This window comes from Gekko japonicus, unplaced genomic scaffold, assembly GCF_001447785.1.
Source record: "Gekko japonicus isolate JY-2015 unplaced genomic scaffold, Gekko_japonicus_V1.1 scaffold1930, whole genome shotgun sequence".
Classification (NCBI taxonomy): Eukaryota; Metazoa; Chordata; class Lepidosauria; order Squamata; family Gekkonidae; genus Gekko; species Gekko japonicus.
In genome coordinates this window covers 7,306-19,661 of record NW_015174896.1, presented here as the reverse complement: position 1 = coordinate 19,661, position 12,356 = coordinate 7,306, and the positions used below count along the sequence as shown (strand labels likewise).

At 44.3% G+C, this 12,356-nt stretch overlaps 1 protein-coding gene across 1 annotated transcript in view; it reads right to left on the bottom strand.

Moving 5' to 3' along the window:
- Positions 1–2,834: 2,834 nt before the first annotated feature.
- MAX (MYC associated factor X) overlaps positions 2,835–12,356 on the bottom strand; it is a gene marked incomplete at its 5' end in the record, with an annotated part of 16,665 nt that continues 7,143 nt past the window's right edge. The window contains 2 exons of the mRNA XM_015424961.1: positions 2,835–3,962; positions 8,068–8,191. Of these exons, the coding sequence (XP_015280447.1) occupies positions 3,775–3,962; positions 8,068–8,191 (312 nt within the window). The remainder of the gene's footprint in view (positions 3,963–8,067; positions 8,192–12,356) is intronic.

The following is a 12,356-nucleotide window of genomic DNA, read 5'->3' as shown; positions in this document are numbered from 1 at the left end:
ATGTTTTTCAGAACCTGTTTGAAACATTCTCAAACTGAGCCTGCAGGCATGTTCAAGACTAGGCAGTGAGTAGTGGCTACCCGAGGGGCTGGGTCCAGTCACAAAACACTGGGAGACTGCAAGCCAAAGGTCTTCTTGCAGTGAAGACACAGCTGTTTCTGAATGGGTGTCTTTTGAGAGACAAGGCCACGCCCCTTGATGATCTTTTGAGGCTCCTCCTACGCCAATAAGGTAGAAAAATCCAGACTTGGCTACTTGCAGCAGTGGGTGAGAAGCAAGCAGGTGCCACAGTGCCTCTTCAGGAGCCAAGTCAGGATTAAGAATCTGCTCCTTCAATCATGCAGATTCCCCTGCAATGGAAGACTCTAAACACTGCCGACGTTTAAATGTATTTGCTCTATTTTTTTACCCCACACTTTCTTCAAGGAGCTCAGGGTGATGACATATATGGTTCCGCCCTCCCCCACTGTATCCTCAGAACCCCGTAAATTAAGTTTTAAGCGATGGAACTAAAACTGGCGCAAGGTCATCTAGTAATGGTAGGCCCCTAGTCACACTACTACCCACACTGGCTCTCGGATTTCCATGGGAGTTACACGTGCTGCAGTAACAAGTGCACAGCATCCAGGAGAGCCAGTTTGGTGTCGTGGTGAAGTGCACGGACTCTAATCTGGGAGAACTCTTCCCCACTCTTCCACTTGCACCTGCTGATGTGACCTTGGGTCAGTCACAAGCTCTGGCACAGCTGTCCTTGAAAAAGAGCAGTTTCTGTCAGAGCTCTCTCAGTCCCACCCACCTCACAGGGTGTCTGTTGTGGGGAGGGGAAGGGGAAGGAGTTTGTAAGCCGCTCTGAGACACCTTTGGGTAGTGAAGGGCAGGGTATAAATCCAATCTCTTCTCTCTTCTTCATCCACTATAGTACCTTAAATCCCTATAAACTCCAAGCACTGCAAAATCCAAGGTATTTCTTTCCCTTACTTCATAACAAATACTGAGTCAAATGCTTGTTGTAAGCTTCAGTCCTTTGTGGGTGGTAATTTGGGATATGAAAATCTGATTACAGGTTTCAAGCTTAGCTGAATTTGCCAAGCTTTGATATTACAGCTAGGGCTATGCTTGTATTCTGTGCAAATGCAGGAAAACTGGCAGAATGTGGTAATGAGTGGAAAATTTTACAGAAGCCTCAGCCATTTTTTTCTAGAGCCTTACAAAGCGGAAAAATGTGCTTTCCTGAGGCCAAATTCATACAATTTTCGTTGGATCCTGCAACCCACTCATGGATGCTCCTCCCTCCAGCACCCCCCTGAGACCTTTGAAAAGCTGGACAAAGGGCCACGGGGCAGCTTCCTCTGAAGAGGAGAAATTTAGTTTCATTGTTCTCCTAATGGTAGAATTTCTGTTAATACAAGAGGCTCCATTAGCACAGAAGGGAAATGGGGCAAAGGGCTGCAGCTCTGTGGAAGACCTTTGCTTGGCATGCAGAAGTTCCTAGGTTCAATCCCTGGCATCTCCAGATATCAGGTGATGTGAAAGACCCCTGTCTCTGAGGTCTGGGAGGTCCTAGTGGACCGTAGTAGACAATACTGACACTGAAGGCAGCTTCATGTGTAGAGTGATGTCATCCAGTCCTCCCTGTTCACAGCAGTACCCCACAGTATTGGCTTTCTGGAGATCCGCAGACGAATCCATGCATTCTCCCTCTCATATAGGCATCTGTATCACAGTATCTCCCTACTCGTATAGCAGCAAGCCTCCTAAAAACTCCATAACCTGATGGGAACAGATTCTGCAAGAGTTTTCACGTAGCCAGTAATGGGCAAGACTTCCTGTCCACCAGTCCAAAACTATGCAGGAGTCCTCCACTACAAAATGGCACAGCAAATTCTAATTGTTGGAAGCTGTGCCATGAGAGAGAAGATTCTATAAGCAACGTTTACAAGAGCAGTGACATGGTTACATGCTCAGACTGTACCACCTCCTCTTCAGTTTGCTCAGGATGGCCTCCTGCACTCCCTCATGTAGCAGTAAAGGTTGCAGCAAGATAAGCTGTACCCATCTCTCACTACCTGAGGGATTTACCATGGCTTTATTTCTACAAAGCGTCTTTTGTTGAAAGCAGAAGAAAAAAAATTCTAAGTATCTCATCTTGCTTTAAACTCATTTTCGCCTTACATTTTCTTGTACATGTGTTGCTTTTGCTGTCAATTCCGCAATCCTAAGGAAGGAAATGTACGAGAAGCACAGGGCCAGGAACTGCTGCAATTCAGATGCTTAAGATTAGAAATTAGGAACTACTTCCACTTCCTGAAATACTACCAGTTAAATGTTTAGTCAGAATCATGCACCAATAAGGTACCTGCCCATATGGTCCTAAGCAACCATTCCAAAATATGTTCCTTCTATTGGGGTAACAAGTGAAGGGAGGGCCATATAGGTTGAAACTGTCCTCTTCCAGGAGGCCAAACACAGCCCCAAAGCTCTGAACAACTGAAAGCATTTAGCTACTCCTTAGAACAATTGTGCTGTCTTCCAAACTTCCTCTTCTACACACCTCTATTCAAGATATAGCTTTTCTTGGTATTGGCTACTGAAAATCAGTATGTCACATAATGTAAGAGAAATACACCATTTTGTATCTAGAGTAAGTCTGCGCTTGCGTATTATTTGTTCTTTAGCTGGTCAACAACTTCATCCTGGCTGCTGACACAGGTTTAAAAGGGGGTGGGGGGTGGGACCCTTGATTAGACTTAATTGTTTTTTGGAGACAATGACAGCATCCCAAAAAGAAAACGCTACCACTTACAAGGATAAAATATTTTTATTTATAGTCTTATAGTAAAGGGAAGCCTTAACTTGCAAGACAATTCTTGGGCAGTATGTACAACATACTTCAGTTCCATGGATAGACTCACACCTGGACAGAGACCAAGCTACACTTGTATACACTAAATTCAGAAAACATCACAAACAAGAGTGGGAAGAAGACACACACATGCACGCACACGCACACCGAGGCCTTTGCTCACTCACACAGCCTGTGCCCTTTTAACTCACATGGGTGACTGGCCCATTTGCCATGGGGGGGCAAGAGGTCCGTGCTTTGATGCAGTTATTAGTACCAGGTAACAAAGCTTATGGTGTATTTACATTTTAAAAGCTGGCTCTATGTCTGAGAAACTGATAGGGAGTTCATGGTATGAATCTGAAGCTTCATGTCACCAATGTCCACAGCAGGAGGAAGAACCTGACCAGACTGAGTTTCCATAAGAGGAAATACCATCTCCCCGAATTCTGCACCATCGTTTCAGGAACGAATATACACCAATGCTTCTGTGCATAACTCCTACTCCCCACCCCCTCAAGATTCTTCAGGGGGACATTTGGCCTTGTTGACATAAATAGAAATATTCTGATCAATGCAATAGAGAGAGTGGTGCAGCTCAAGTGGACCAATGGAGCAGTCATTGTCCTCACGCAACCCAGGCAATCACAGGCTATCAGCAGTTCATCAGACAGCCTGAGCATTCCTGGCACTAGAAACTTGCAGCCACAGGGCAGGACAAGACAGGGCCACATCCTGCTCCAAGCCATACCATAGCTGGTGTCTTCCAGAGGATAAGCTGCCAAGCCAGAGGTTTGGATTAACTCAAAAGGGGGTCAAGTAAGGGATAAGAAACTGGGAAAGCTGCAGTCCAAGAGCCTCTACTAAAGAAGGAAAGGAAAGTCCTTAAGCAGCCAGCAAGTGTCTAGTGGCAGCTGGAACAGAGACCTCTTCTAGCTGGCCTCCATGCGAATCTTCTTCCGGCTCTGTGGTTCTTCCAGCTCGGACTCTGAACTGGAGTCAGAGCCGCCATCAAAGGCGGAGATGGTGCTGCCCTTAGGATTGGTGTACAGGCTGTTGTCAGAAGAGGAATAGTTGGCCTGCAGTTGAGCACTTGATCTTGCCTTTTCCAGTGCACGAACTAAAATGCAAGACCACAGAGATACGGACAGGGGGAAAGGCAAACGTTATACACAGAGCCATGATATGAAGCATGATAAACTGTTACCGCCTGGCTAATTCACAGATAACAACCCAGTACATTTGTGAACACTGCTTCCAAAATCTAACAGAAAAAAAGGGAAATTTGGGAGGCTGTATCTGTAAAATGGTTAACTACATTATAAGAATTTAAGTTGAGCCTGCTGGATCAGATGTTCCATCTAGTCAGCCTCCTGTTTCATTCTGCCTCTCAGCACTGGTATTCAGAGATTTGATGCCTCTGAATGTGGAGGTTCCCTTTACTCACCATAGATGGCATGACTGATGGAACTCTCTCTCCTCCATGAATCCATCCATCCACTTCTTAAGGCATCTGTGCTCATGGCCATCCCCACGTCCACTGGCAGTGAATTCCACAGTTTAGTTAGCCACTGAATAAAATAGTATTTACTTTTGTCTGTCTTGAACCCAACAACTTCACTGGATGCTCCCAAGTTCTAATATTATGGGAGAGCAAAAAAGGCTCTCCCACTTTCTCGTCCCTATGCATAATATTATAACCCTCTATCATGTCCCCACCCTTAGTTGTCTTTTTTCTAGTAAACGTTACAGCCTTTTCTCATAGGAGAGATGCTCAACCCCCTTGATTATTTTAGTTGCCATCTTCTGTGCTTTTTCCAGCTCTGCAACATTCTTTTTCAGATTCGGCAACCAGAACTACACACAGTATTCCAAATGAGGTTGCACCGTGGCTCTATACAAGGGCATTACAACATTCATCATTGTATTCTCAATCCCTTTCCTAATAATCTCCAGCATGGAGTTTGCCTTTTTCACCATTGCTGCACACTGAGTTGACATTTTCATTGAACTATCTGCCATAACCCCAGTATCACTTACAGTCTCGGGTCTGAGCCAGTTCACAGCCCATCAGAAAATAGTTTAAATTGGGATATTTGTTTTAATGTACATTTGCCACGTTGTTGCTCAGTTGCCCACTCACTCAATTTAAAGAGAGCCTCCTGTAGCTCTTCATAGCCAGGCCTTGGTGTTCATGACCCTGAAGACCATCTGCCAGCATGGTCACTATACAGCCCCAATTCCAAATGCTTTATGAACAATTTAAATAGTACCAATTCTTGTGGGCACCCACTGCTCACTTCCTTCCAGTGTGAGAGCAGTCCATTCATTCCTATTCTGCTTTCTTTTAACAAATTTTTAATCCATAAGAGGACCCTGTCACCTTAATTCCATAAGAGAATATTAATTTCTGAGCTGCTCTTCCCTGCTCTCTCATTTCTTCAAATAATGTTGATGGGCAACATACTGTTTCTAAACCGTAGTAACAACATGCCCTTCTATTTCCTTTGACTCAGTGTTGATGGTGTGTGTGTATATAAAATTTTGCATCTATTACATAATTATGATTGTATTTTCCCTCACCAATAGCTCCTAAGTAAACTCAGCAGTACTGAGATATGAGGAATGGTCCACTCATAAATTAGTAACCAGTTGAACTACAGGAAATGGCAAGTAGGAGCAGACAGACTATTGCAACAAAAGAAAATAAGCAATGGGATTTCGCAGAAATCTATACTGGGACCAGCGCTATTTAATGGGTTGATAAATGACCTTGAACCCAGAGTAAGCAATGAAGCAGCCAAGTCTGAGGATGACACCAAGTTGTTCAGGATGGTGAGAGCCAAAGCAGACTGTGAAGCAGGTGAGTAGCATAGTGGCAAGTAAGGTTCAATGTACCAAAATGTAAAGTGATGCATACTGGTGCAAAAACTCTTAATTTCATGTTTACACTAGGGGTGCTAAACTGGCAGTGACAGACCAGGAAAGAGAACACAGGGTTGCGATGGACAGGTCAACAAAAATCCCTATAAGGAAAGGCTAAGGATTTGACTGTTTTTAGTTTAGAGAAATTATGACTAAAGATTTTACAAAAATATGCATGGAGTGGAACAAGTGGAAAGAGAAAACTTTTGCCTTCTTCCAAAATACCAAAACTCTGAGACACTCAATGAAGTTAATGCCAGTGGACTCAGGACAGACAAGAAGAAAATACTTTTCCAGACAATACATAACTAACCCCATGGAACTCCCTGCTATGTGATGTGGTGGCGGCCAATAGATAAGATGGTTTTAAAAATTCACAGAAGACAGGTCCATTAATAGCTATGACAACTAAATGGAACCTCTATGTTTGGAGGCAGCATAATTCTGAAGGCCAGTAGCTGATGAGCAGCATGAAGTGGGCTTGGCCACCGTGTTCCTGCTGTGGGCTTCCCGTAGCATCTATTCGGCCACTGTGGGAAACAGAACATTAGACTAAATGGAACATTGGTCTGATCCACCAAGGTTCTTCTTACATACTTCAGAAATATTTTAAAGCCATATGTAATTTACATGTTAATTCCAAGTTCTACGTGTTCTTAAAATAGCAAATAAAACTCAAAACTTGATAAGTCAGATAGCATTGCATTTACTTCCACTCTTCCCTAGGGGTAGTCCGGGGGGGGGGACCCCAAGGTGACTTCAAAATGCCTGGCAATTCTGCTCTCTAGGTTCCAAGGGCCTCACGTGTGAAAGGATATGCACCCTGGTGGTGCAAAAGTCTGGGATGATGCTATCATGTCATTCTTTGTGTGTCTGAAAGGGAAAGACCATTTTGTGACCACATTACTGGAAGTGGCAGACCAGTTAGCTTGGAGACCTTTAGTGGCAGAACAGCTGAAACAAACCACCTCAGGACTTTTCCACAAGCCCTGACCACGAACCCCCTGGTCAAAAGTAACACTGAACAAAAGTAATGGGTAAACTAAAGAGGCAGACCGGTTTTATAAAGAGATTACTGAATTTGGATTTATTAGGTATGGATTCTAGTGCGTGACATCCTCTCAGCCTTATACATAACGGTGGGGGGGACCTACATCAGAGTATTCTGTGGGTGACACAAGACAGCCAAACCATCCTGCACACACAAGACAGCAACAGAAATAATCTCACACAAATAAATGTAAGAGTGCCTAGTTCATGACCCAAGTGCCGAAAAATGCCACCAACAGTGACTTTGAAGATGCCAGGTGTGTTGGTGGTGGTGGTGGGGAGACAAGGCTCACTCCCAGTTTGCCCAGCCAGCCGGCAACTCAGGGGGGTTTGTCTCAGACCTGGCTAGCCACTGTGTGGGGTCAGGCGGCAAAGGCAGAGCGCGTGCCCACTCCAGGCACCCACCTTCCGTTACATGGGTCAAGAACCAGCCAAGTACGCCAAATAGAAGGACCAGAAGGGCTGCCGTCCAGCCCATGTGCCAGAGGGGCTGCCTAACCCAATCTAGTCTGGGCAGGGCCTGAGAATGCTCCAGTAGCACATGATGCAGTTCTGCTGCTTAAGTGGAGCCTATCGGAATGGGAAATCAAATGGGAGCTATATGCAAGTCACCCAGTTCTTAGGAATACAGATATTGTAAGTAGCCAGCACTGGTAGAGCCTGCATCTTACATTAATATGTTCTGAAAGTCACAATTCAGGGAGTCATTTTACACACCCTGCCCCAACAGCCAGAAAGTGCACCGAGTTGGGTAATGATTTAAGTATAGAAATGCATATAACCCCCGTAACACAGTACCAACTGCTGGCAGCTGTTATCTGTCTCTGGGGACCAGCAAGTTATCAGTCTGTTTTATTGTGCCACAAGTATCTTTTCTAGTCATTAAAGGCCTTACAGTTATGCAATGCTTGGCCAATCAAAACTATTTCCCCACAACCAACATCCTGGGTCAAAGTCCTGAAGCTTAGGCAAAGGAGGAGGAGGAGACCCTGCACCATAAAAGCTTGGGCTGTCCGGAGAGACTGGGTTCAACTGATCTAAGGGGTCCGTGCCATACTACAAGCATATAAACCTTTGAGGTCCTTGCAACCAACCACAGCTTTACTGATTGTGGGAAAAGACTTGTGGGCTCCATAGACCCTGATCATTAGGCAGCCATCACAGAAAAATAAATACGGCAGAGTGCTTTACTATAAGACGGTCTAACCCAGGACAGGCCATATAGAGAACTCCAGCTCAGCCCCGCTCACCTTGCTGCTCCAATAGGGCGTTCTGACGCTTTAGGTCATCAATGTCCTGCTGGTGTGTGTGGTTTTTTCGGCGCATGTACTGGATGTACTCTGTGGCTTTATCTAGGATTTGGGCCCGGGATGCCTGTTGCAATAGTAGGAAAAAAAACACCAGATAAAGTCCTAGTTCACAGAGGCAGCTAGGTAAGCTCTCCTTTCTGCAGGGAAACCAGGGAATAAATTCTTCAGCTCAGCTCTTTTTTGATGCATTCAAGTGAAGAACTAATTAAGACAAACAGTATTAAGACCCAGGTTCTGTTCTTTAAGTGTGTTCTAGCATCAGTGTGAGCTCAGCTCCTGATTAAAGTAGTAGCATCAGGCTTCAGTGCTACACAATATCTGACAAAGCAAAAGCACCTGGATCACCCCCTGCATCTGGAACACTGTAAGCAACCCCCCCCCCCCAATGTTCCCAAGAACTCCTTCAGCGAAGTGGAGACTGCCTACTGCTGTTCAGCACACAAAACTTCCTAACATTGTTTTGCATCCCAGAGACAAAGCTAAATGAAAACTAGTTCCATAGGTCACCAAAGACTAAACCGGGGTGGCCAAACTGTGGCTCGGGAGCCACATGCGGCTCTTTCACACATATTGTGCAGCTCCCGCTACAGTGGCTGGGGAAGCGAAGGGGAGACCTCACCTGGGGGTGCCACTTGAGGTGGCACCCCTCCAACACCCCTGGAGCGCGGAATGCCTCCCCTGTTCAGGAGAGAGCCTCCGCCATCGCTGAAGCAACAAACCGGAAGTCCCAGAAGGCGTTTGTCTCTTTAAATCCTTTCTCCAAGCCAAGCTAGCCTGCGTGGGGGCGCCGGGGGGGGGGCTTGGAGGACATATTTAACGTTAAAGTTGCTTTCTTTTCACCTCTCCCTCCCTCTCCTATCTATTTGTTTTCTTTCCACCCTTTTTCTCTCCCCCTCCCTCCCCATCTAAAGTTATCAATTTAATGTTAAAAAAAAGCAAATTTGCATATTTTCCAATAAAAACGTGTGTGTAGTATTTGGTCATGTCTTGCAGCTCTCAAACATCAGATGTTCATTCTATGTGGCTCTTATGTTAAGCAAGTTTGGCCACCCCTGGACTAAACGTAAATGTCTTGGAGCTAGCAAATAAGCCATCAAATCGTAAAAATATTCATATCGATAAATCGAAGAGACATTAAGCTAGAAGTTAGTCTTAAACGTTCTCTCAACAACTGGGATAATGCAGGATGGGCTAGTGTACTTAACAGTAGTACATGGCTGTGTGAGAGGGTATTTTGTTTACCTGTTCCCCTATTTGTGAAATGCTTTTGAATGATACTAGTTTGCATGGCAACATGCCTTCTGTAGTGAAGTCACTGTTTGCACTGTTCCAGAATAGCAAGGTAGGGTTGGTAAGCCAAGCTGCCCTGAACCTTTTGTTAGAGAAAGGCAACTTGAAGATGTCCTAAATTAGGGGTGTCGAACTCATTTCTTATGATGGCCGGATCTGACATAAATAACTTGTTGGGCTGGGCCGTGTGTGAAATAAAATGTAATGCCAGGTAGCGGAGATATAAATTTTATAAAGGTCACAAACACAAAGGGGTGTTTTTTTTACTTAAAATAAAAACATGCTTAAAACAGTAGCACTCTTGCAATATTTTGTGTATTTAACAGTCTCTGATAACTGACACCTCTTGCTCTGAATTACTGCATCAAAATGTCTGTGCTGTTGCAATCTTGAGTATGCTGTTCAGGTGCATATCTGTAAGCTACAAACCTACGATGACACAGCAGCAGCAGCAGCAGCAGAACTGGAAGAAGAAGCAGAAGACAGCCAGTTCCACTGCGGGCCTGACAGAAGCCCTCCAGGGGCCTGATCCGACCCCCGGGCCGTATGTTTGACACCCCTGTCCGAAATAAATAGCTCCACCTACAGTCCCTGTAAAAAAACTGCATTAACATAACAACAACAAACGAAAAGACTGATTCTAAATTTTACTTTGAGGAGAACTTCCGGTTGACGCAGCAGCAAAGTCAGTAACATCCCAGGAGCTCCTGGGATGTTCTGAGCTGGCCCACTTTTTTTTTTGGGTTCGGGGGCGGCTAGAGGACTCTAGACCCAAGGAGGCCCCTGGAAGGGGTCTCTGAAAATAGTGAGGTGGATTTCTTGGGTCACTTCTCTCAGCTAGACCAGGGGTTGAGACCTGGAGATAAGCCCCGATCTCCCAGTGGGTACAGCCGCCATCTTGGCATTTAGCTGCTTGCACTGATCAGCGTAGAAAAAACAAAGATAATCTGCCTGCAAACTTCATAAACTGTGATTTAAAGACCTAAACACTTATTCTCCCTACTTGGTTATCTTACTATAAATACTTTTAAACAAGGATGTTTTTGAGAGCCTCCTTAGCCCCCTCCGTTTCTGCTCATCAAGTGCATTTTACTTTCACTTTTGCCTATTTCCCTGAGATGGAGAGAAACTGTAAATAAGGTAGCAGCAATCAGAACTGGGTATCTGAACTGGATTTGATTTTTTCTTGTTGATGGGAGAGGAAGACTGCAGAATGTAAACTAGATGGTAACTAGAAGTGGCAATTAGAAGTTAAAAGCTATTCTACTACCCACCTTGGCTGGATAATAAATCTGCTCATTTTGGTTGGGCTAACTGGAAAACACTGGATATTCTCATACCTACCTTGGGATTATAAATTTGGAAAATACTGGCTGTATTTTCCACATATTTTTGTTGGATTCTTCCACCTACCTTTGTTAGATAAATATTTTTATTTTTCTGTTATTGTTGCAGTTGTTTTTTAACTATTATTACTTCTGAAAAATAGACCTTTACCTGTCAGCTAGCTGCCATGTTTTGCTTGTTCCCGTCCCTGATCCTGGCTTGCTCACTGCTCTGTCGCTTGCAGTAAACATTGCTAGGGTGACCGTGGGAGCCAGTTCTGCCAGATGGCATTATCTGTCTGGCCTTGTGAAGGAGGGAGGGCTTGTGTTCCACCCCTGGTGTGAATTTTTCGGCTCTCATGAGGCACTGCGACTCTCCCGATTATCATGTATCCCCCGTCCTACTATATGTAAGGATGTTTCCGCCCCATGGTCCTTCCTAACAATAATCCTGTGGATATGGGTACCAGTTTTGTAATCTAATAAAGCATAACGCTTCCTTGGAAACGTGTGTGGAGATTTACTTGCTGCAGAACCTGACATTACCTGTTAGACTATATTGGCTTTTACCTGGTTGGAATATAAAAAAGAAGTTTGGATTCCATTATTTGCCATCTGCTATTGGTTTTGGATCTGCTTACCCTTCAATTTACACCTGGAATATATTGGGAGCGAACTAACTTGGAACTGGAACCTAACTGTGATCTGGAGAATTGTAAAGAGACCTGAAACAGGATGTGCTGGGATTACTGAGGAGATACAGAAATGATTGAAGACGCCTGTAATCTAACCACTAGTTCTCCCCTGGGGTTGTTTTACATCTGTTTGTATGCGTGTGTACTAAAAGATGCTTAGAGAAATTTTATTTGATGAATGTCAGATTTAAAGTGTTATAAATTGGTAGAATAATTTAAGTGAAAATTTTGGGGGAGTCTGGATTGGGAAGATACTTATATTGAGTTTAATGTATGGTTTGATATTGGTTTTGATATTTTAATATTGAATCTGGTAAGATAAAAAATAGGAGGGAGGGGTAAACAGTAAAGACACTGGGTGACTAGTTATATAACAGAATTTAAAAAACAAACAGGAACATGAGTAAACTAGTTAAGAAAAATGCGCCGCAAACATCTGCGGCATCTTTGCCTACCACACAGACTATAGTCATTGGGAACTATGCTGACATTAGAATCTCTGAAAGACTTCAAAAATGATATGCAGGTTATCTTTCAAACTAGCTTGAGCCAAACTCAGACGGATATGCAAACTAAATTTCATGCAAGTCTAAGCCAGGTGCAGAATGACCTGCAAGACAGACTACAATCGGACCTAAAACAGGTGCAGACAAGAACTATTGAGGGAGACTCAGCATGGGTTCCATAAGGGAAGATCATGGGGAATTTCAGACAGGCGATAGATTCCGGAAGGGAACCGGTTCTCAAACGGGTTCTGGTCTGTCATTTTACAGACTACAATTGGACCTAAAACAGGTGCAGACAAGAACTATTGAGGGAGACTCAGCATGGGTTCCATAAGGGAAGATCATTGGGAATTTCAGACAGGCGATAGATTCCGGAAGGGAACCGGTTCTCAAACGGGTTCTGGTCTGTCATT